Source organism: Lipophrys pholis (assembly GCF_963383615.2).
Source record: "Lipophrys pholis genome assembly, chromosome: 21".
Classification (NCBI taxonomy): domain Eukaryota; kingdom Metazoa; phylum Chordata; class Actinopteri; order Blenniiformes; family Blenniidae; genus Lipophrys; species Lipophrys pholis.
In genome coordinates, this window is record NC_137649.1 from 15,501,061 (window position 1) to 15,526,806 (window position 25,746).

Below are 25,746 nucleotides of genomic sequence, written 5' to 3' on the forward strand. Positions count from 1 at the left end.
TCTTCAAGCACAAAAAAAAAAAAAAATTTCGATGCTTCAAAATGCAGATCCAAATAACTTTATCTTTGCACGATGCACAAAGCACACTGAGGATTTCTCCTCATTTGTCCCCACTATATTTAAGTCCACATCTCGAATGCTGTGTTTTTTTCATGGTCAGTTGAATATGTGAGAACGATGTTTTCTTCTATGGCTTGTTAGGCTGCCACCTCACGTTACAGGATTTTATCACCACCTGCTGTTAAGACTTGAACAGACGTCGCTATGTTGAATTTTGTTTTAACATGATAATGATGGTCCCTTTATAATACTTCTACTACTACTACTACTACTAATAATAATAATAATATAATAATGAATGCTAACATAAGTTTCAAATGAAGTTGATATACTCATAAGGTGAAGTTATTTAAGGTGAAGTGGGCAGTGGTCACATCAGTCAGAATGTTCTACACGCACCACTTTTGTACATTCATTCCAAACCTGCCCCCACAGTGAATCAGACGGTGTGGGGCTCGGCGATGACTTCACATCCAAGAAGCGATGGTGGGAGACCATGTGAGCCCACCACAGCACAGCAGTGACAGTAAAGACCATCTGACTGACTCCACGTGGAGCCCAAATACGGTATGACAGTGCACCGTGAGAACGACCAGACCAGCCTCTGACACATTTCCCACCCAGAGAGGAGTTTCTTAGAAAAGGTCTGAGCGTGTGGAGCGGCGTCCACATTAAAACCCAGACTGTTCTTCTCACACAAAACGCCGTGGCTCTTCTATTTTAGAAAGGACCGGATGCAAACCCTGGCTCCTGAAATACTCTGCATAGGGATGACAACTGCACAAACCTGACACCCTGATTGGAAGTTTTTGAGTTGAAATGAAATGAAAACAAACAAACAAAAAAAATTTCATTCAGCTCTGTTGTTACAAATATGGAAACTTTAGAATTTCATTTTTTCCTGTGCTGCAGTATGACACATGCATCCTCCCTCAGACTCGACGTTGTCATGAAGAGAAAGTGTAACCACCTCCGTTTATTTTAATTGTTTGATCTCACTTGTGCCGGGCCAGCCAGAAGACAACACGATGACTTATGGATACACACAATTCCAAATGTTTTCCTGAAAAAAGGAACACAAATGAAACACACACGTTTAACAAACTTTTTACTAGACTATCCACAGAACTTAGTTCCTCTGAAGTGGCTCCCTGATGCTCTCAGAAAGTCATGTGAAAATCGGTTATTATTTCATTGTGGCATCAGACTAGACTTTTTTCAAGACTGGACATATGTTTGACATCCCAGTGCTAATGCTGAGCTAAACTAAGCCAAGCTGCCTTATCTGGAAATGAGAGATGTCTGTTAATTTCCTCCGCCAACAATCAACATTGTTTGTGAAATATCTCTCCGGGCTAACTTTGGAAAAGTCGCTTCCAATCTATTCATGTTCTTCACCGCTTTACACAACTCAGGATGTGAAGCCGAGGCCAGCTGACTATGAGTGACGGCAGGTTATACCAAACAGCAGTCACAAACAGGCCTCGAACGCACAGAGAGAACATGCAACCTTCCAACAAAAATGGCCGAGCTCAGGCTGAAACATATTCCATTTTTGCTCTGCCGCAACAGTAGCTGCCCAAAAAGCACAAAATATCAACAGAAACAATATGAAACTGCACTGACAGAGGAAACTTCCACTTTGTTTTTGATTTCCTCAGGCTTTGGTGACTACAAGAGCCTGTGATTGCCAAGAAATGTCTCAACCCGCCACTGTTTCATTGCTCAATCTCAACATACATAGAAAGGAAGCGCCATGGTAATAATCATGCCTGTATTAAAGAAACCAAAAAAAATAAAAGAAGAAGCTCTGTGACATGAGAATTGGGTTACAGTAGCGTGCAGAAAGCTGCAGCATCTTACTCCCTGGCTTCGTGCACAGCCGGAGTGGTCGGCCCGAGGAAGTGGCAGGTTTTTTTATACAGAGGGAAACATGCAGAGGTCGGCTTCCTTCCTTTGTGTGCTCACGCACGAGCTGCTGCAACGTGAAGACACATTTCAGTCACCTGAGAGCGTTGGCTCGCTCTCCTGTGCGTTTGCACCTTCAGTCTGTGAAAATAAGTGTTGACAAAGACAACAAGTCAGTGGACAGGAGGTTTTTGTTTTTTATGTGGAATTGTGATTTTTATCCCTCTTTTTTTTTTTACAAAATAAAAGAAGCTGCAACAGAAAATGGATTTTTTTTTTCCTCTGTTCATTACATAACTGTCAACGTGAATTTCCACACCCATACATGCACACACACAGATTACTCAACCTGAGCCTAGTACACACACCGACGACACCTCTAGAACTTTGCCGTCAAGAAAGACTAAAAAAAGACTAAAAAAACCCTAAACTTTAAAAAGAGGTACAAGTATAAGAACTACAAACAACAATAAAGAAACCAAAAATGACCTAAAAAGAGAAAGAAAAAGTGAACAGAGACCTGGAATGACTCCAAACAGCTGCTGTTTGACGTTATATCTGTTATATATCTTGAATAATCAATTAATTGGAAAAGTAACTTGTGTAGTATGTTTAATTGTCCCCCTTATTGAGGATGTCTTAATAGTCCACACATTATCTGAGCTGGTGCCTCTTAATATTTCTGTCTTTTTGAGTTAGTCAGTCATTCTTACGCAAGAGGGATGTTGACGAATTACCAACATGCAATGAAAGGAAAGTTTTTTACTCAGGACAGGGTCTGGTACATATACTAGCTATGTATCTGATTTGTACATAAACATTTTTTTTTTTTTTTACAATATGGTGTTATCTTATGTCTCACAATTTTGAACAACACGTTGAAAATTCACAAAATAAGAGCTAAACAACTCGAACTGCTCGACTGGGTAAAGTGGTCAAAGCAACCAAATGGCTAAAAAGATAAAATGGCTTTCAGAAAAAGAGGCTAGACCCGTTGAAACAGGTAAATGTCAGAAATACCTAAAACAGCCCAATGTCTAAAACTCGCAAAATGGCAAAATCAGCTGAAACAACTAAACAGCATCAACACCTGAAACTATTGCAGCTAAAACAGCTTAAAAAGAAAGTTACAGCTAAAACAGCAAAAACAACCAGAAATGCTAAAATGACTAAAACTGTTTAATTCAATAAGAAAAAAGTTACTAGTTCATAGTTTTTCACAATTTTCATCAATTTAGCAAACCTTTATGACTATTATCTTTATGTTTTTGGGTTCAATGCAAATTTACTTGGTGGCAAAAATATGTGTTTTTGTCGTTTTACTCGTCTGTTTAAAGATTCAGAGCAGGAAGAAGCTGAGCTGTCAGCAGTGTGTGGTCAGAGAGGACCCATGTTCAGCTGAAGCTACGTCACTATAAATTATTTTAGGGGCAGGTTGAACAGACAGTAATGTAATAATAACTAGTGCTGACTTAATAATGTATTATTACATTATTGCCTGTAGGTATTACATTTTCAAAGGTATTTCAATGCTGCCCTAATGATGGAATAACCAGCAAATACTGTTATATGATTGTTAAAATGTTATTACTCAATTACATGACTGGCTTTTTGTAAAGTGGCTAAAATTCTTGTGTTATAGGCAGATATTACATTACTGGCCATGATTACATTATCGGCTGCTACAGCAGGGTAACAGCAGTCTCAGGGAGAGACAGCAGCTCTGCAACTGATCACAAATAGAAACTGTATTTTGCGTCATTGATTTCATAAAAGCAGATATTCACTGTAGAAACATGTTTCTTTATTACACTGGCAGGAGCCTCAAATGTCAAGTAATCCACCCATGCAGACAGTTCTCATACATCCAGGCACTCAGACGACAAATAATTATCTCAAAAATGTACAAAATCCTAAAAATAACACTGGCTTTGTAAAAATATAAAAACAAGAAAATATAAGAGCAAATTTGGCAGGAGGAGAACATTTTGTCCATGATGGAGGCTTTTCCAGCCGCTCGCCGAGATTCCCTCAGTAACGTCTCCATTGCTTCAGATCTCATCAGAGGTGAAGTTTCCGAAAACGTTACGATCAAAATATTTGTCTGTGGGAGTCCTTCAGTCATTACAAGTTTGCTTTGCCCTTCCTGTTTTTTTTTTTTTTTTTTTTTAAAGTTCCTGTTTTCCACAGTGAGGAAATTCTTTGGAGCAGTTCAGGAGACGTGACAATGTTGTTTACTGTTCATGTATAAATGAGAGCAAATGTACAGCTTTTGCTACATTTAAAAAGAAAATTCGGACATACAAGGAAAAAAAAAAATGGATGGAATTAAAAGATTTGGTCTGAAAACAGGAAACCTTTGAACCTGTTTAACTGTTTCCTGACTGTGTGTCCATACTATGGCTTCCCTCAGGATTTAAAGCTTCACTGGATCAATGTCTCGGGCTTTACGCCGTCTGTAGGAAGGTCTTGAGCTGTAGCGTCTCGTCCACCGATATCCTGTCGTGGTAGAAACTGAGTCCGGTCAGCAGCTCGATGTCTCGGACTCGTGCGGAGTGAAGCTGCAGCCAGTCCTCCACCCACGAGAAGTCCAGCCCATCCTGGAGAGAAACAGCGGAAAACGTCATCCATGGTTCAGGGTTAGCGTCTTCCCCCCCACACTGTGTGAGGAGCCGGAGGGGTAACTCACCGCGCAGCTCTCGGTGTGGTCTGGTCTGTGGGGCAGGATGAAGGACCGGGTCCGGAGTGGACCGCGACAGGTCCCAGGGCTGAAGGTGGAGTTCTTGCAGCCCGTCAGGATAAGGAAGAAATGTGTCGGGATGGGAGCCTCGTTCCTGAAGAGACACAACGGGGGACGGGTTCAGCAAACTGTTGCATCCACCCAGCTTCTATGACAATTTTAACTCATCACAGGACAAACACAGAGAGACAGCCACACATCTACAGGGGGGGACAGGAGTACCTGGGAGAACGGCCAAACTATGTGGTGAAAGCTCTAAACACAAAACTAAAACTGGGATTTTGACCTGTGACCCTTAATCAGTTACGTGATCCTTCATAATTTAACTCTTGTTTCAAAACTTGACTGATTGGTATATTATGAAAGTATTAATTACTTAGACGTATAATGATATTTCAGCACTACTGGCCAATAATGTAATACGTTAAAACATTATTGAAGTAGCATTAAATCATGTCAAAACGAATTGAATACAGCCAAACATGTCATAATACATACATTTATGCAGCTTTTGTGCAGTTTGGTTATTAAGAAATATGGTTGATGGCATCGTTGTCATTCATTCATTGAGGACTCATACTAGCAGCACTGTCTCAGGTATGGTTGTAAAAAAATATTTTTTACATTTTGTTACATTAATGACAAGTTTTTATTTCATTGACTTTATTACATTTGGAATGACCCAGATTATTACACTATTATTACACAATTGATTAATATAAGCACCATCATCAACATTATAATAAATTGTAAATTTTATTTGTCCTTTGCGACACTGCCACAATGATATAAGTTATTTTATTCAGATTTCTCGATGTCTGACTGAACAACCGAATAGATAATTATATTTTACAATTCAGTTTTTTGATGTGATTACACTAAAAACTACATTATCTGATCGAACAACAAACAAATGAACTGTCAAGTGACCTCAGTGTTTCGAAAGGTGTTTCTAAATAAAATGCATTGACCTGAAGACGGTCTGCCTGCGGCCGTCTTACCCTGTAATTTTTCCCAGTGAGTCAACATTTCCATCATAGTTCTCATCGAATATGGGCCCACTCATGACGTTGACCCCGTTCAGCTCCTGAGAGTATTTTGGAAGCAGGACATCGTGGAAATAAGTCCAAACACCTGCAAAAACAACCCCCAAACAACAGGTTTTATGCTCAGGAATATAACTGATGTCATTGTGGTCTGCAGAGAGAGGGAAAAATGAAGAAAATAGTCATCACGTGTCGCATTTCAAGAGCATTGTGTGTACCAACAGCCTTATGCCACCAGGGGGAAGCAGCCGCCAAATTATTGTGTTTAGGCTTCCAAAACATATAGACTTAATTTTGTCTTTCATGACCTCAAATAAGTTCCAGGCTTTACACAGTCTGAGTGGGCTCACTTCAAACCCAGCAGGAGCCTCGTTGTCTGTGAGACTCACTTGTTATTTATTTATTCTCAAAAGACAAATCACCAACAAAACCAACAAGTCACAACAACAAAATGTTATTCATCACAGGTGAATAGAAAGAAAGTAATCCCTTTGGGCAAAGACGTGTCTGCATTTTCACAAACGACCCCGCAGATTTCTGTGAGGGCAAGTTAAAACTCCAACAAGATTTGTGACTGTAGTGAATTAAGCAATAAACACATGATAGTGGAGCCACATCAAACCCAGTTCAGTTCAGAAGTGAGCTGGTTCAGTTAAAACTTCACAGAGGGGCTCATCTTGTGTTTTGTCACCTCACAGTTCAGTGAGAAAACAAACAAAATTAATTCTGACAGCGAAGTAAACTGCTTTGTCTACTGTAAGAAGGGCCACAGTGGAAATGTTCCCTTTAACTCTAGTAAATTGAACATTTTAGCCCGCAGGTGCTGTTGAATCATTTTACTATACTTCAAGACTTGAAAGTAAATACGATGATAGAAAATTACTTGATAATTACACTATCTTATACACAAAGTGGCATTAAACTGGACATAATCCCACATATTTAACCATTTCTACATAAAAACTGCTTTGTCCCTAATTGAGCTTTAACCCTCCCTGGAGTTTGGATACTCTATTACAATATAATGTACCTTTGACAGAAAGGTTCTGTTAATATGACTTCCTACACTTTGTGAGTGTTTATTCAAAGAGTCCCTTGCAGTAGTATTTAGTACTGTAGTAGTTTTTCTGTTCTTTGATCTTTAAGATAAATGCATCATCCATGCATTCTTCATATTAACTGGGAGTAAGATATGTGTTACTGAAGAATAGAGGAACTAACATAATGTTGTTTATAATATAAATACTAAAAAACACAACACTGATATCAAGGATTAGCACAGTACTGTGTTTCTAGTGTCGAGTTTAGAAAAAAAAAAAAGGATGATATAATGTGAGTTTAATGGGAATCAGAATAACAGAATATTTGCTGTGTGAGTGGAATTGAACAAAGGTGACAATGACTGAAGGAAATTTACACTCTGGACTTGAAAACCACGTCCATCACAGGGAAAACACATAACCACACCCAACATCACACGTACAGATAATTTAGCAGCACCAGTTAAGCTCGAGTGCATGTTTGTGGTCTGCAGGAGAAACAGAGAAAGACACACCTAATATTTGTAAAAGTGACTGACCTTTGAATGCAGGAAACATGGGTGCCATGTTGCTGGTGATTAAAGAGTCTGTCACCGGACCACTGGCATTCAGATCTGTAGAGCAAATAAGAGGGGAGAGAAACGCTGAGATTACCCAGCGGTGGATTTGGCACAGGAATCAAACCGAGATTACATGTTGGGAAAGTCTGATATGTCTACTGGGAAGAATTAAGATTTCCACAGCGTTGGGGATAAATGCAGGTAAAGGTGAAGTAATTAGAGGCTGCAGTCAAAACTGATTGGTGCATAAACATAGAAAATGTTCAGTTTCTAAAACCATTTAAAGCAAAGAAAATGTGCAAAAAGTAAAAAACATAGATTGACATGTGAATCTGAACCTCATCAACTGTTTCACTTTATTAAACTACACAAACAGCAGTGTGGGATAACTGTCAACCACAGCCAGATGAAGATAACTGTCTGTGGTTACTCTACTGCAGCTTGTTCACTGTTCAAGTTCCTCTTTTTTTTTTTTTAAACTACCTGGAAAAAAAAAAAAAATAAAAAATCTGCATTTCTTTAAAAAGGCACCCTATCTCGGGGGGGATGGGACGCTCTCCTCTCCGACAGCATTTTTACATGAGAATGTGGCTCTGAAACGCGTCAACTTGAATTCGACACCGTGGACGGCAAGCTGCGACCCCCCCCGCCTGGATGCCACACACATGCCAAACACACGCACACACACAAACACACACTCACTGGGGGGATGCAGGAGGCCGTAGGACAGAGCGGAGTCGTTCTTGTAGCGCGCACACAGCTGGCTGGATGCCGGGGGGATACGGACGTCAGCACGGACACACGCCTCCGCCTCGGGGCTCAGGGGTCTCACTGCGGCCTGAGAGAGGTGGACGGGACAGTTGTGAGCATTGTGCAACATCATTTGGCTTTGGCTTCACTTCGCCTGCGTATGTGGGTCACTCAGGGGATCGCTTGTCACTGATTGCAGAACTCCCTGAAAACAATAATCTCCTCACATCTTTCCGACACACAAAGGAAAGACAGCTTCTTTTTTTTTATTTTTTAACGATTAAACATTGAGGAAAGGTTATTTTTTAATCCGGATGAATATCGTATATTTGTAAATTTCCAGAGGTGGTGAGGGAAAACACATCCTCTTAGGTACAATTACATTTATGATTTTTTTCATAATAATGACAACAACATTAATGAGTGACAACTCATTTTATAAAATATGGATAATCTTATTACATGTTAATTGCTGCCGTTTTAGGTGATGCCCTTTAATATGACATGGCAGAGACTCAAAATACAACATAATGACAATTAACTGCCTAGAATGGTGGAGATTAGACAAAGTTTCCCCACATTTTATTACAGGTGGCAAAAGCACTTCCATTATTTACTTCGGATTATAGATACATGTGTAAAGAAATACTCTGGTGAGACTGAACGTACTGATTGAAATGATCAAGTAGGAAAGTACTGGTTCTGAACTGCACAAAAGTACAAAGTAAAACTGTTGGTGAGGTGGTGTGCATGTATCTTTAGCAATAAAACAAATAAAATGGTGCTTGTGTGGCTCTAAGTTGTTGTAGCTCTTTGGACGGAGTGATCTGGTGTTTCTGTGCAATCAGATAAAACTTGCAATTACCACTCACAATCTTCCGGACCCGTGCCTCAATTTAAATACATATAATCTGGTTTACATTAAACATCTGATCTACATAAAAAAACAAAACCTTTCTTAATAGGTGCACATGTCGCTAGTCTTTTGTTTTGGAAAGTATTCCATGATGGACATGGAGACGTAGTGACAAACAGCAGGAGAGAGCACAAGAATGTTCAGTTGCTGTAAAGTTGTGCTCACGCATGAGGCACAGTTCATTGGTTGGAGAAAAGAAGAAAGAATTCAAAGCATTTGATTCGTTGATTCCCGTCTCCCTATGGTGGTGGGGCTTGAGGCGGGTGTCTGACCCCATCAGAAGGTTTTTGGAATAAAAAGATGTAAATAAGCACACATTAAATCACCGACTACAGCTTTAGAAATGAGTCTTTGAATGCATCATTCACTGACGCCAGAGTAAAGTGATGGACACTAATCCAATACAGTTGATATCAGAGCATGAGTCACCTTCTTTTTTTTTTTTTTTTTAATCAGCAGAACTAAGAAATGACCTGATTGTTTTGAATTGTCATAGTTACACAAATATCTCTACCCCAGTGATAATATAATAAAAATAATAAACACACATAATTAAACAGCTGCTGTTATATGTTTCTTGAATGGGACAAATGTGGGCAACTTTACAGAACTTCTGAGACGTTACATCATATAAAGTTTTATATCCCGTCTCGAGTCTCCAGGATCCTCACACAGATCTCCTGCTCCCGTTGCACCTTCCTCTCCCATAGTGAGTCACCATGACTGCCATCGAAAGATATTACGATTTTAATCCTTCAGACAGAATGTTAACAAACGTCCCACAGCACTTTAGGCTGTTCCTCATCCCTTCCAGAGCTATTTTCAGGACAAATCCATCTTTTAGACAGTGTTATGACCGAGGTCTAACATCTCAGAGCGTGTCAGCAGGTCACATGGATGTTCATTGGCTACAGCCTGAAGAGAAGAGGATCACTGATTGGGCCATTTAAACACTCCAGAGGCCTCCAACACTCACAATGCTTGTCTTAAAAAGGAGATCCACGAGGATTAGGATTAATCTTTTTCAGTTTAACTTGAGTTCAGTCAACTTGTTTTATTCAAGGTGGTTTTCTTCTGTGGATAGTGAGTTTCATGGGGCGTCAGCGGAGTGTATTGTTGATTGAATTTGTTTTTGCATTCAGGATAACTTTTTTTTTTTCTTTTTTTGTTTGTCCATAGAAGCAATTATAATACATTTCCTTTCTCTCTGGCACAGACTCTCCCGCCATCCTTTTTTCTTCATGTCCTAGACCGGGGGCACAATGGACAAGTTGGACAACTACCTTGAGGCTGACTTTAAATGGAGATGTTGGACTCGCAGTGAAATTGATTTGGAATGGTGTGAATGTAATGCCACGACACAGTCACAAACATTTTGACGAGAGGCTAGTTTCCAACCATAATTAAAGCAGAGTATACAGGATACACACACACACACACACACACACACACACGCTATATTTTGCTTGCAGACTATCGAGATGACACTGGAAGGGAAACAAATCCTAAACCTCGCTGAGGACATGATCATTAGATGAAGCAGGGAGACGTTTGGATGATTTAGACTGGACTGCATGACAGTGTAAACTCTTTCTGAGGTCATGATTTACACTACGGCTTAACCGCACGGTGAGAGAGAAGACAAGTGTCCGCCAAGAGCAGAGAGGACGAGTTACAGCTGCTCGGTGGAATCGAAATACAGCTTCCAAAAAGAGGTCTAGAGATTAAAGCGGAGGCGCTCACCAGAGGCCGGATGGTGTACGACACCCAGAGGGGCATGAGGCGGTCTCTGCTGTAGCCGCTGAGGTAGTCCGAGTGGTACAGCAGGCAGAAGGAGGCGTCTGGCTGGACGACGCGAGGAGTGCCGAAAGGCTGGTGGAGGCGGCGCAAGCCGGCTGTGACACCTGAAGAGAGGAAATCATCATCCTCACACCGAAATGTCTCCCAGAAAAACGTCACACGCACAAATGAAGAGATACTCACTGGAATCAGCTGACAGGAGATTTGTGTTCATCCTCCTCTCCTGAAGGGGAAGTCACACACATCAACGTTAATGGAAACACTTAAGTCACTAAACTGGCCCATATGTTACCGCTGAAACATCAGTGGGATCAGTATCGTTAATCTTACGTTACATTGGAGTTAAATAAAAAACAAAAACCGGCACAGAATCGAGTGAAATCTTTCACAATCAGACACTGACTGACCATTTCTGAGGTCTGCGAGGGGCAGGCGCACTGCAGGCTGTCGGAGGGGACGGGGTCGGTGGTCTCGCAGGGCGTGTCGTGGGAGAGCTGCGCAGGGTGGACGGGCAGGTGGACGGGATGCTTCAGCAGGTGGTTCAGACTGCCGTGGCTCCCGTTGTTCGGAGCGGGACGGACGCCCAGAAGATCTGGGTAAAAAAAAGAGGACGTAAACATTGAACATAACAACTCCAGGTTATTCTACTTTATGGAAGAAAAATGTAACGAATCAGCTGAAAAATACACAACATTTCAACGATCCGCTTGACAAGCGTACTTCCAAAACAGTGACGTTTCTTACCGCACATCAGGTTGTACAGCTCAATGTTTTCAAAAGGAGGAACAACTGTGTTGACTTTAAATGCTGGACCGTAGCCAATGAAGATCGCCTGAAACACAGACAAAGAACTCTTATTACTTTAGCTTGGCGATGGAGCTACAGTACAACAAACAACACCTGAAAATTAAAAGAACTGGAGCAGTAAAAAAGGCCTCATGTGGCCTTAAAGCAGCTGTCAGTGGTAGGAACCATGATTTGGATATTTGTAGATGAGCAAACCATCTATTTCAAGCACAGTTCGCTGCTTTTCTCTAATTTAGACAAGTCAACAGCACTCTGAGCTAATTTTACCAGGCAGATTTCCAGTTACATCACGTACGGAAACACTCACTGCAATCAGTGTGAGTGGAAAGAAAATGTCTCAACAAGAGTAATTGCAGCACCTCAGGACACTTTGAGAGTGTTTTTAGTATTTCCTGATTTAAATTTAGCGTTTTATTTCGGCAGACGAGGCTCTCTCGAGTCACAATATCCAAATAAAATAGACAAGAAACGCCATTCAAACTATTCTGGAACCAATTCTGAAGCATCCACAAGTGTACATGTGATCTTTTGCTATAATCCCGAACAAACCATCACTGACTAATACAGCTTGTGCCGCATTTGCCGTCACAATGAGAGTGCTGTGCATCACTGGTTCACACATGGGTGTCAAACTGCGAAAATAAATGTGAGAAGCTGAGAAATGGTGAACAGAAACATAAAGTATTGTCTGTTTGGTCACATAGAAGCAGTTTTTCACCATTTCAATATATATCTTAAGCATTAACCAGTGATAAATTGTGGGATTTTCTACCTTACAACAGTCAACGTCTCATAAATCTGCTGTTTGAAACTGTAAATATCTAAAAACAGAATGGTTTTGGAGAGGCTCGATGTCGCTTTCATGAAATGATGCCGTCTTTCTCTGCTGTTGATAAATGATGAGTTTTCAACAATACTTGTCAATAAGCCAACCAAATATTTGGATATTTACTAGTAGAGGGCTACAACAATTGAAAATGTTTAAAAAAATAAAAAAATAAAAAAAAAATAAATAAGGCCTAACCATGAAATGATTAAATTGGCAAAAAAAACCTAAAACAAAACCCAAATTGTGAAAAAAGGCTATATACATGTTTATGAGCTGTGTTACGAGCAATGAAACTTCATTTTGAATAAAACGTTTCATGGCTCCAGTTTAATTTTATTTCCTGTTAAGAGTTTCTACCAATGAACGTTGCAGACTTGTGCCCTGACACATCCTTCTTGGATTCTGTGCATGGCGGTCAAGCTGTTGCTGCACAGCTTCACTTTAGATGTAAGCTTTTGGTCAGTTTGACAACTAAAGACAGTTTAGTTCATCAACAAATGCTTGTATATCGACTCATTTACCTCCAACAGGAAGTATGATTTCATATATCCGGGTTTGCTTGTTTGTTTACAGGAGCGTTATCCTTGTCGACGTAACTTGGAGACGGATTTTGATCAACTTTGACAGACTGACAGCTAATATGCAAAGGAAGTTTTAATTTTGAGTGAGCTCCTGATCAGAAAAAGACTTTTAATATGATCTGGATATAATCTTATATTTAATAGGCCGACTTGATATATGTTGAGACAGAAGAGAATATATTTTACTATATATTCTGGATACTAAAACTATGAGAAAGTGGCAAGAGTCATAATACGATCCAGATAAATGCAGTATATATGAACCATGAGGAGGGGTACGTATGATTTGTGCTCTCTTTAAGCTGGGCCGTTTCTTAGTGTGTAAATGTGAAAATTACTCAATAAAAGTACTAAAAATGCTCAATTTCATAGCAGATTAAACCATAAAAAATCATCAGGACCTGAATTTATTCGATAATATTAGTAGTTTCAAACCAACACACCCACGTTATACATTGTGTTGTTTTATGAGCTGAAAACAAAAGGGTTCTTGTTAATGTCAACAATGACGCAGACAACAATTGTCCTGCTCCTTTAAAGAGACACGTGTGCAGATGGGAAATGTAAACAGAACATGGAGATTAAAGCCCTTCCTTCCTCTGACCTGCATGTTGGGGAAGACGTTATCCGAGCCGTGGAAACCTCCGCTGTTGTACTTGATCTCCTTGCTGCTTCTGCACAGACACACAGAAAGACGTTTTTGAAAACGCTAAACAGTCTTTAAATGCTGTTTAGAGATAACCTAATAACCAGTGAATTGGGCTTCTGTGACGATTTTCTCTTTGTTTGCCACTGATTTATTTCTGCAGCCTGAAGCAATTTTCTGTGATTACACAGTCGCTGTTCATGAAAGGATTCTTTCATATGCCCGAGTTTTTATGCATCCCTCATGATTGTTATTATAAATGACAAATACTTCGGCTTCTGGGTGGCCAAACATAGATAAAGTGACTCGTGAGTAATTCTCACTTCAATATGTGACCGACAACAATCTGCACATAGTTTCTATTATCCCAGATAAACATCTTTTCTCTTTCTTGAAATGCTTTTAACAAACCAACAAGAACGAAAAATCTCATATTTGACACGATCTTCTTGTTTTTATGCAACATTGAGTAAATACTTTTGTGAGGAACTTCTAGAGCAGATCTTAACATTGCAATGTGGCTCCCGATTGGTCCATGGCAAATAATGAATCAAATAAAGGTCAGTGTGCATGATGCATGCAATATTACAGCTTTGCTGTATATAAAGTTTTGAAGTTTATTATTATTATTATAATGATGTGAGTTGCTGAACTCAAAGATAACAGATCACAATTTGAATCACAATTACCAGACAAAACACGATGAAATTCATCACCGAAGCACTTCCATCCAACAAACTGATTTCAATCAGAAAGTGTTTTCTAAAACAAAATGAGTTCCCTCCCGCTGTTTCAGAGAGTAAACAGACCATGTGATGAAATCACAGATCATGTGACCAACCTTGTGCGACTCTCTGTGACACTGACTTGAAACTGAGGCTACGAGCAGGTGATTATTAACAGAGATGTTTGGAGGAGATGCCACTAGTACTTTGAACTCTCAGTTAATTCCAACTCACTCTGGAACGTCGCTGTTTTACCGAGAACTACCCACTTTTTAACTCCTTCGGGTTTGGGGTTTGCAGCTTCTCCTTCCACCGTCCAAAAACATGTAATGGTGACTTTAAACTGCCCGAGTGTGTGAGACTGTCTAAACTCTGTGATGAACTGATGACCTGTAGATCCCAGTAGAATAAGAACGGGAGCATTCAGCCATCAGACTCCTCTCATGTGGAACCAGCTCACAGTTTAAGTTAGAGAGGCTCATACAGTCTCTGCATTAAAGATCACGAACTTCCCTACTTCGTAAAGCTTAGGACTGGCTTAGGTTATCCAGTGAATTTTCTTAGTGAAGCTCCTTTAGGTTTAGACTTCTGATATTTAATTAGTTAATTTACTAATATCCTGCATAACGTGTGCTAAAGTTGCCTGCTAGAGCAAGTATTGTACGGTCATATCAAATTCAACAGTATTCAAATGATGGTTTGTGTGTATTAAGACTTGTTTACTGGAGAACAATATTGTGTCTGTGTTCCGATTACTTGCGTTGTCCATGAAATGATTGGATGGAGTCCAACTCTGCGGTATTACGGAGATGTTGGTGGAGAAATGTATAAAATAATAAATCTGACGTTTGCTTATGTAAATGTTACATGTCAGAGAAGAATCAGAATAACAAGACCTATGACACAGAAAAAATCCTAAAGATGACAAATACAGTGCCAGCTGAGGAAATGCCTCTCATTACAATTACTGCAGGGTCTTTGTGGAAAGCTGAGAGGATTTGACCACATTTTAAAACATGATGAAACCATCAGATTAACGGCTCACTCACAGCGCCGCCTGCCAGCCCGACTTCATGAAGAGGTGACCCCGTTCGATGCGTATGTTGTTGGCAAAGTGCAACCTTTTGGGGAGGTTTTCTTTGAGGTACGGCCTCATTGGCTGGTCAGGGGTCCTGCACTTCAGAACAGACAAAGGCAAGGAGGATAAACGCAGCAAGGGGGAGAATGGAATTGTTTGACCTGAAGTCAAGCAAGCAGATAATTCTTCATTCTTCTTCTAAATACAAAAGACACATTGGGAATATTTGGCATACCGACAGGTGCTTCAGCAGACCCTCGTAGTCGACTAGGAAAAAAAAGACAGCAGAGACTCAGATATTCTGGTTCCTAACAGCGCGGCGGAGCGACGTGGTGGGGTGGTCCAACAACAGGAACTCACAGGAGAAGAAATCGTCAGGGAGGTGGTTCGGTCGGATGCGAGCTGCTGGGCCTTGGATCACGGTGAAGTTGGACACATCATCCAGGTAATTTGCCACGAATGAGACCTTTTCACCGGAAGCCTCCTCCATGCCTGGTAGGAGCATAGCAATGGATTAGATGTTAAACAAATTGAATTATAGTTACCTGATTTTTCTTTTCTTTTCTTTTTTTTTTATATAAAGTTGCACGCCAAAAGTAGTTGCAGTACAGGCAACAACAGTTTGAGACCCCTGCCTGAAACCTCTCCAACGAGAACCTCTTTTATGAAGAAATACACTTAAATTTGGATTCCTGTGTTGTTCAGACTTCTATACGTTCAGGAGTTGTTTTCCAGTGAAGATGCTCTCCTGTAAGAATCATTTGTGAAGATATTTGCAGTCTTTTTCAAATGGACATCCTGTAGATATCATTTCGACACTTAAATTGACAGTACGATAGGATTTTATTTTATCTTCAAACTTTCCTAACCAGCTCCACACTAATCACTAGTCCTGTCTGTTAGATTTATACCCTCCTTTGGTAGTAATGTCTTCCATGCGAATATGTGGGAAATCGCCCGCATTCGCTCCAGTGCATTCGCCTTTATCGCACGTAATTACAAGGCTGAACATATGGTCTCGAGATATGCGGAGGAACTCGCTGCCTGCCAAATAACTTTGGTGTGTACTCTGCACTGTGTCTCAGCTCAGCTCATTTTTCACGGACTTCCTGCCTGGCTCCGTCCTGCAGCTTCCTCCACAGCAGGTGCAGTGACTCAACCAAGGCGAAACATTTGGACCTGACATCAAGCCACAAAAGTCCACCCTCACTGGCACTTGCGCCCGAAAATGATGCTGCGCCTCACTATTGTGAAATCACAGACACTTGTGACCGCTGCACCAAGTCTGTATTAGTAAAGAAAAAAGAAAAAAGTCTGTAATGGCACAATAAATACAGAAAACATTCCCTACTACACCCTAGAGTGCTAAGAACATTTTAAAACTTGCATTTCTTTTAAAACACAGTTGTGTGCCACTTACACGTGGCAAATTATGTTTAAAAGCATTATATTAATCAAATTCACACATTTACTCTTATTTTCTATCTTAATCTCTAAACTGGATAAAAATCTGGCAGGATATCTTTAAAAAAATGGTAACCTAAATATGATTTACCTAAAGTACATGCCTAAAATCTGCACTCGTTTTCTATCTCAAACTTTGCAGAGATGCAATGTAAAGTTTAAAAAAATTTTCAATATCTTTGGAAAGTCAATAGTTTTGTCAGTTATTTCTATAATCATAATATATAAATTAAAACTTGTTAAGATATTAATAGCCACTGAAAAGAAAAACATTAGATCTTATGGCATTTTCAGATATTTTATGACACAGTATTGTTCATTCTCATCATTTATATAGTAAACATTTAAAAAAATAAGACTTTTTTTAAAAATTCACTTTATCTTAATATATGAAATTTTTACTGCAAATTAAATTGCATATATCTTTCAAGATGTATGCATTTCTGTGTTTGTATAAACACAATAATTACTGGTTACCATGAAGTTTTGTTTTCATGATTCTTTTCACGATTCAACCTGTTTTCTACTTCACATGGCCTTGTTACAAATCATAATTTTGAGATATAAATAAAAATGATTTACCATAATCTGTAGTTTTTTGCACTTCTCTTTCATCCTTCCTTCATAAGGTTTTTCACATTACACTTTATTTATTTCTTCAGGTTTGGTAATGGCATTTTAAAAATTACAACACAAAGCAAAACGTTTACATCTTTAGTTCAAAGGTGAAACAGGAAGATTCTGTCAAACTATTAGAATGTCACTGAGTATTTAGCAGTAAATTATGGCTTATTATGTCGATGGGTGCAAACATTTAATGCATAATGATTTGAAGTGTATTTTTAAATGTCTAATTATGGAAAGGTATTGGAAAAGTATCTGCCTTTATTTGAATAGAAAACATTTAATCATGTTTTTTTTAAGGATTGTCATTGATGTGAAATCAGTCGTTTCAGAGAATTGGGCCAAATGGAGCCACTTACCCAATCCAAAGTAAACATTTTCATCACGTGTAAAGTGTTTTGAAGCCGTGAGGACATGTGTGACAATCTTACCGTGATCGGAAACAACCATGATGTTGACACAGTGGTGGAGGTCTCTCATCATCAGGCCGTCCATCAGCAGACCCACAATATGGTCCACATTCTCCAAAGCCTCAATTACCTGAAGGCACAACACGAAGTGCAAACATTAACAGCATTAATATGTGGCTCACAAACACACATTACAGGAAGCCACTCAGAGATATTAAAATGCTGCATCGCCAATGCTTTGAATGGCAGCGAGAATGATGCACTATGGGAGGAGCAAGAGTCGCCAGAGCATGAGAGACCCTGGAGACAATATATATATTATCTACTATATATACTGTAAGTGTATGTATGTGACCAGGAAACAGCAAAAAAGTTCTGTAAAGTTGCTGGTAAAGTCCCAGTCTGTTGTTAGAAAATCACAACTGAACTGCATCTGTGACAGTGACGCACGCTCTATACTGCGAGTTCAGGGAAACTTCCAAGTTAAGTTCACTATTTCTCCACTAAATCACTTGTTCTTTGAATGAATAACCAACCTAATAATGCGATCTCAGTGAATAACTCACCTCTTTACTTTCCGGCCCGTATCGATGTCCTGATGAGTCAGGCTCTTCCAAGTACAAAGTGTAGAAGTCAGGTCTGACAGGAGAAAAAGACAATTGTAAAGCACAGCATTCTGCCAGCGTACAAGCTGACCTCTGAAACAGTCGATGACGAGAGCAGTACCTTTGTTCTTCAGGTAAACTGAGCCATTCAAACACCGTCGACACTCTGTTTTCAAATGAAATGGTCCTGTAGGGGGAAAAGACTTGTGATTTGTGAATTCATTCATCTAGCAGTGCATGACTCTTTTGAACAAAAACTCACAAACCCAAGTTCTATAACAATGCAAACATAACATGACATAATGATCTTACTTATCGTAGAGTTTGTAGAAAGTTGGAAAGGTGCCGTTGATGGCAACGTCAGAGCCTGGCCAGAAGAAAGTCGCTGTTTTCAGTTTTTGACGTGAAGCGGTGACCCAGACCTGAAGAGAGGAAAGAGAGAAAAAACAACAAAAATAATAATTGAAGGGAAAAAAGGTACGAAAATAAAGAAAATCCAATGCACTGAATGGGACAGGAATAGAAAGAAAGAAAAAAAAATCTGATGGAAAAAGTAAAGAATCATAAGGATGAAAAGAGAGAGAAAACCCTGAAAAGTCATTCAAAATTAGCAGAAATGTTATGAGAAAATGGGTGGTGCAGGAATGTGAAGTAATGAGAGATGGTGAGATGGAAAGAGGTGGAGGAAAAGAGGTGAGGGGACAGAAAAGAAAAAAGAACCCTGACAGGAGAACGGAGTGTCATCTGGGTTCATGATTAACTGAGACCGAGTGAGTTGTGGTTGAGCAGCAAACTCTTTCGTCCTCGTGCATCACAGCCACAGTGTTTCATCCATTAGGATGAAAGTGTAATCCCTCACAGCCCCGTCAACTCGAACAGCACATTCTTATTCCAAATCAATATCTATTTGCCCAACCTGCATTTAGACTACTGTCTTATTCATGCAGCTGGCCTATAGACACATTTGGGCAGATATGCACTTAGTTGTATTGGATTGAAGGTCATCAAGAGAAGATCCATTCCAGCAGAAAAAACATGGCTGGACAGGAGTTATCCATCTCCCCCTTCCCTCTGAAGCATCATAAGGCCCGCAGTGTGGTGTATTTTGAAGAGGAGCAGCTTGCCACATGGTTGAGGAATGTGATTTAAGGGGCCCCCGCATTTAAATGAAAACCACATCTCATTAAAAACAAGCACAACTCCCCCCTCACACGCTGTCATGATCCAGAGCTCTATCACGTATGCAGAGAGAGATGAAACTCTCTTAGTGTCTTTAGGCCAAGTTACAGCCAAGTTCAGGATCAAGGGCAGCTAGAGCTCTGTTGGTAGAGCTCAACAGGTTCCATCCCCATCTCGCCCTTCTTGAGCAAGACACTGAACCCCAAACGGCTCCCGATGGATGACTGCATGCCTTCACCATGGATGTGTGAGTGTAAATGTAAACGGGTGAATGTGATGAACAATGTAAAGTGCTTTCAGGCTGCTGAGGCAATAGGAAAGTGTTAAAGGTAAATGTATTTATTATGTAAAGAGAGCAATAGTAAGATAACAATATTAAAACAACATATAGATGACAATAGAAATATCAATAGAGGTAGCGCAATAAACAAATATTGAAAATATGTTTATATAAACAAGGAATCCATGGACTCAGGAAACACTGAAAACACTCATGTCTTCATTCAGTTTGGTTCACTTTCCCACTGCACACTCATGCGGTTACATGGGGCACTTCATCCCCAAGTCAACATGGACTTGTCCTGTCCCACACAATGTAAAAGAAGAACCCAGCTCCTTGACTAGACAGGACTGGAAGCAGGAATCCACCATGTTAAACACACTACACACCAAACCCCAACATCTGGTCTGTTTGAAGAGAACCAAAGACTGTGAACGTGTTCACAGAGACACTGAAAAAGATAACAATAGAAAGTAACGGTATAAATACTGATAGAGACTTACAGAGGGAAATAGATATCGAAAGTTACTCTTTAGACAAGCTCAACAAAAGTGTTCAAGAACTGAGTGAAGTCTTCTTTTTAATAACATGCAGTGTGATCTACCCCACTTTAAAGTCTGACTTTTGGCTTTCACTGTACTAATAGTGACTGAACAGTCGTTTTTTTCTTCTTCAATGTGTCATATGGTGGTCAGACACTGACTTACTGGCTCTCCTTGGTACCAGCTCGGGTTGAACTTCTCCTCGCTTCTCAAGGTGAATAAAGTGTTTCGGGTCACATCGTACATCTTGTTGTCCACGATCCCATGGGACTCGGGATAAAGACCCTGCAGACATCAGAGGTGAAACCAACACACAGTCACAGTGAGGCACTTTGATCAAATAAGAGATCTCCTCCTCTCGCTCTCTAATCTTTCAAATCTAAGTGTTACTTTAACCGCAGCAGTTCAGTTTAATTACAGGGTCTGTTTCCAACTACACAGAGGTGGATTCCACTTTGTAGAGCCTAAATTCTGCTGTGGTTCGTTGCCAAGCACATGTAAACCATTAAGACTCAACAGAGCAGAATTTTTTTTTTCCTATCAAAAAGAGAGGCTCAGTAGAAAAAGTGAGTGTAATTGCTGGGAAAAGCCCCATCGCTCACTGTTACCCTGGTTCAGTAGCAGCATGGCTTCAACATTGTAGTAAACAACGTGCTTTAGATCGTGAGCGAGTTATACCTTAAATATTACGCTACTTATCTATATGTCAGAACAAAACACAGAGCTTCTAGTTACTGTTCAGGTGAAGAAAAGTTGACGTCAAAACACACAAATCTTATTCAGTGTGTAGATCGAAAGAAATACCTCATCCTGGAAACTCCCTCACAAAAAGTTCTGTTTTCCTGGAGACCCACAAAAGACACACTTCCTTTCCAATTCTGTGCAGACGGTTTCATTTAAATGAGTATTTTGGGTTTAAGGATGTAAAGCAATCACACAAAATATCACTGAGATACAACAGTTTACACATATTTTTTGTTTCACAAAGGTTTGACTTTTCCGTTTTAACCATTGTTGGGTGTAACGAGTAGGAGTGAAAATCTGATCATTCTTATGAAAATAATAATGCACTTACAATAACTGAAGCTATTATATGTCAGATATTATGTCTCTATCCTACTCCCGCAGCTATTAGCACCAAAAGTAACTGAGTACTGTAATGAGATAAACGCAGTTACTATTACCCAAAGTCTCCCAGATGTTAGTCTGCCTGCACAGTGCCATTACACACTGATTACAGTTATCAAATAGAGATACTGAAGTCATGTATATGAACGTGGGACGAATTGGACTTACAGTCACGATGCTGTAGTGGTTGGGGAAGGTCTTTGTGGGATAAACAGGTCTGATGTATGGCGTTGTTGTTCCGCTGTTTCCTGTAACAAAGTGATACTCAGTCACACCAGGACGCCAAATAAAGCATATGGGGGGGGGGGGCAACGGCGGCGGCAACTTACGTAACTTGTTGATGACGGGTACGTGTGCGATGTGATCTTTTAGATACCCTGCCCGGAAACCGTCCAGGGAGAGCAGGAGGAGAGGAGGCTTGGAAAAGCTGGGCAGGAAAAGATATGGATGTGAATTCTTTATCAGCAGACATGGATATCTTTGGCACCAGCGGTGAAGAGGTCATGTTGTACAGTCGCTAGCGAAGGACAAAGCAGCTCTTTGAGTGAGCCACCGGCAGAAGAAACAAGGTCAAGTCACAGCCACAGAGAGGAGAAGTGTGTGAAAAGCTCAGAGAAGGAATCTTAGTGGATTTTGGTTCCCTAAAATGACACAAATTTTCAAGAGAAAAAAACATGCTTTAAAAACACTGTGTAGCTGTGAAGTGTTACAAGTGTTTTAAAGCGTCTATAACTACTTTATTATGCATCTTCATTTTATATGATCAAATATATCATACGAACAGGGATTGGAGCAGGGTTGTCAAATACATGGCCTGTCAGAGGCTCTGATTCGGCCTGTGGGATGACTAAAACCTACTAACTTACTGGAAATATTGAATAGAAATACCTACTTGTGCAAGTTTGTTTATCAGAAATTGCATTGCTGTGCTTTAGTGAGACGAGAGGACATATAATACCGATTCCCAAATGCTGTACTCATGGTTCTTTTGTCTAAACATTTGCATCTAGAAACTGACGGTGTCATCCTAAAGAAATGCTTGTGATTAGCATGTTTAAAAAGAGCAGACAGAACAACATATATGAATAAAGTGTGGTTAACCAACAGAAACAATACGAACAAACACAACTTTGATATTAGAAAGACAACACAGGAATACAGATTGTAGTTTAATGTGGCGTCACAGGCTTTTATTCCCAAAGTGAGATGAGCCTGTCTGAGGTTACCCTCCCAATAAGGGAGGAACAGCACACACACACACACACACACACACACACACACACACACACACACACACACACACACACACACACACACACACACACACACACACACACACACACACACACACACACACACACACACACACACACACACACACACACACACACACACACACACACACACACACACACACACACACACACACACACACACACACACACACACACACACGCCTGATTACTCACAGTCATTCGCCCAGTTTCCCTAGAAACTGTTTATTTCCACAATAAAGTGACAATACTGGAAAAAAGGAGTCAACTAAAAATAAAAAAAAGTGAACGACAAATAACCTGGCGACAAAGTGACTAGATAGTTGTATTTGAAGTTACAGCTTCAGTTCTTTGACCACTTTAGGGAACAATAGTTTCCACTCATGAAAACTGTGGGCGAAGCCATTGAATAGTTTCTTTCTCAGCACCCAAATATGCTGAAACCTAAGTCAGCTGAGATGGGAGTCATTATTTTCCTTAGCAGCAGTAGAGAAAAAAAGAGAGAGTATTTTATTACCCTGCTGGACACCGGGGCTGCTGAACTTCTTCAGATGCAACATGGAGCCACAGTTCTCCTTCTGCAGGACACAAGAAAGGTCATCATTGTAATTATATATATATATATATATATATATATATATATATATATATATAAAAACATGGCCTGAGAGACAAAACATCAAACAGTCACACTGTTAAAGAGCAGAGGCTTTTTAAGCTCCACAGAAAATGTAGAGAGCAAGGAGAAGTCTTGTAGCACCCAGTAATTTATTACCTGCTAATCGCATAAAACATTTGCCATTTTAAATACAATAAATCCAATAAAGTAATAACTCGCCAAAGGTCTGATAGAATATCCTAATAATTCATTTTATTCCATAACTAAAGGAGGTTTCAAACAATCGTATGCAGCCAATAATATATCAATACCTAAACAAGCCTAAGGCTTCATGACTGCTCGTTCTTTGTTGTAAATCATTAAGATTTTGGACATGACATTTCCAACCTTTCCTCATGTATATTTATGATGGAAGTCAATCTGTGATGTGGCGGCGGACTGAACAGTGAACTGATCTGTGGGTACAACAAGCTGTTCTCTATTCCCTCTACTGATGTGCCTCTGCTCCATGCAAGACTATAACTCCCGAACTGCTGGTCGTCCAGTTGGTTGACTTTTCGCCTTGATTTCCTTCAGGCTGTAACTTATTCTCCATTCACTTACATGAGATTGTTTCTTCTCCTTCGTAGTTTGAACACTTTTTTTCTTCTTCTGTGTTTTCTTCTAAGTCTTCCAGAGGAATTCTATTCATGTCACGGTGCTACCTCATGGTAAGTGCTCGCAAACAAAAATGGGGCAGAACTTTGGAGGGGGACAAAAATAGGACAACTGTGTTTATGGCCAAGAGAGGACCCTATGCCTTGACCTTAGTTAAGTGTACAGACATAATCAGCACCGTGATTTGCTCTAATTAGTTTCTTACAACCTGATCTACTGGCATGCATGCTTGAAAACGGAAGGAAACCTAATATGGCGTGCAGACAATTACTGGCCTGTGTGGAGTTTGCATGTTCTTCCCATGAATCTTCTCAGATTACCACTCTGAGAGGCATCACCAAAAATCCTAGGGTTTCAGTTTGTTTTCGGCAACAAATTTTGAAATGATATGATCAAATGGGATTTGTGAGTCGTCTCCGTCATATAACAGGATATGAAAGTGCTCAAACAGGCATTAAATCTGCTTTGTTGTCCACATTCATGATGTAACCACGGACAATGAGTAACTGAGAGGTTTCCGCTCTCTGGTAACCAGTGGAGTCTTTCCACTGCTTTTCTGGAACAAGAAAACAGCACAACTCTTCCAAAATAGCCACAAATAGAAACAGACCTCATGAACCTTGGGAAAAAAAAAAAAGCCAGATCATCACATTTTTACGGCAGAATTTGTTCTGGACAGTATATTGAGGAGCAAAATTACAATGAAAACCATCTGGATATTGTTCTTGTAGACATAAAGAAGCAGGAAGTAAGATGGAGAAAACCACAAGTAAGAAGAAACAAATTCAAGTGATGATAGGACATTTTGTGTTTGAATCACTTCCTCATTTATTCCTCATACGTACGTATTAACAGTGGCAGTAAAATCTAAATTAAAAATATCTAATCTAGAAAAGTTGTTGATGGTATTTTAAACCCATCCATCCATCCATTCATCCATCCATGGCAAAGACAAACTCACACCTATGTGCAGATTCATAAAGTCACCAACACACACATCTTTGGAGGAAACCCATGCATACAAATGCAAAACATGCAAACCCAGGATCAAACCAGTTATATCCTCACTGTCAAACTGTGTTAAGCACTGACATGTGACTTTGTGAACTTTCCACTTGCCGAAATGTAGGGATATTACCAATATTGAGAAGACTGAGTTGCATAGGTTTCCTCTGAATACTCTTGATTCCTCCCTGGTGTGTTTGAGGTTAATAGGTGCTTCGACGCTGCTCGGAGGGTTGAATGTGACTGTGTGACCTGTCCAGGGTGTAACGTGCCTTCACCCACAGTCAGCTGGGATCAGTTCCAGGGGTCCGCAACTATAAATCGAATGGCGCGTACTAAGGTTGGTTTGCCAATAAAGTGCGAGGTGAGAATATACACCATGATGTTGTAACAGTGTGGACAGAAACCTAAAAGCAAATACAACCGCTTTACTCAAGGACTTTCCCACAGACAACAGGACACCCACCAGGAGG

At 40.0% G+C, this 25,746-nt stretch overlaps 1 protein-coding gene across 1 annotated transcript in view; it reads right to left on the reverse strand.

Annotated features, from left to right (window-relative positions):
• Positions 1-2,700: 2,700 nt before the first annotated feature.
• Positions 2,701-25,746, reverse strand: part of enpp1 (ectonucleotide pyrophosphatase/phosphodiesterase 1) — a 32,318-nt gene continuing 9,272 nt past the window's right edge. The window contains exons 3-23 of the mRNA XM_080490876.1: positions 23,510-23,570; positions 22,048-22,145; positions 21,887-21,966; positions 20,756-20,875; positions 18,902-19,011; positions 18,711-18,776; positions 18,551-18,623; positions 18,006-18,114; positions 15,847-15,978; positions 15,722-15,753; positions 15,458-15,585; positions 13,642-13,711; positions 11,565-11,652; positions 11,228-11,412; positions 11,004-11,043; positions 10,764-10,924; positions 8,057-8,192; positions 7,334-7,408; positions 5,710-5,842; positions 4,658-4,802; positions 2,701-4,568 (exon numbers count right to left, since the gene is read on the reverse strand). Coding sequence (XP_080347002.1) covers positions 4,416-4,568; positions 4,658-4,802; positions 5,710-5,842; positions 7,334-7,408; positions 8,057-8,192; positions 10,764-10,924; positions 11,004-11,043; positions 11,228-11,412; positions 11,565-11,652; positions 13,642-13,711; positions 15,458-15,585; positions 15,722-15,753; positions 15,847-15,978; positions 18,006-18,114; positions 18,551-18,623; positions 18,711-18,776; positions 18,902-19,011; positions 20,756-20,875; positions 21,887-21,966; positions 22,048-22,145; positions 23,510-23,570 — 2,195 coding nt within the window. The 3' untranslated portion in view covers positions 2,701-4,415. The remainder of the gene's footprint in view (positions 4,569-4,657; positions 4,803-5,709; positions 5,843-7,333; positions 7,409-8,056; positions 8,193-10,763; positions 10,925-11,003; positions 11,044-11,227; positions 11,413-11,564; positions 11,653-13,641; positions 13,712-15,457; positions 15,586-15,721; positions 15,754-15,846; positions 15,979-18,005; positions 18,115-18,550; positions 18,624-18,710; positions 18,777-18,901; positions 19,012-20,755; positions 20,876-21,886; positions 21,967-22,047; positions 22,146-23,509; positions 23,571-25,746) is intronic.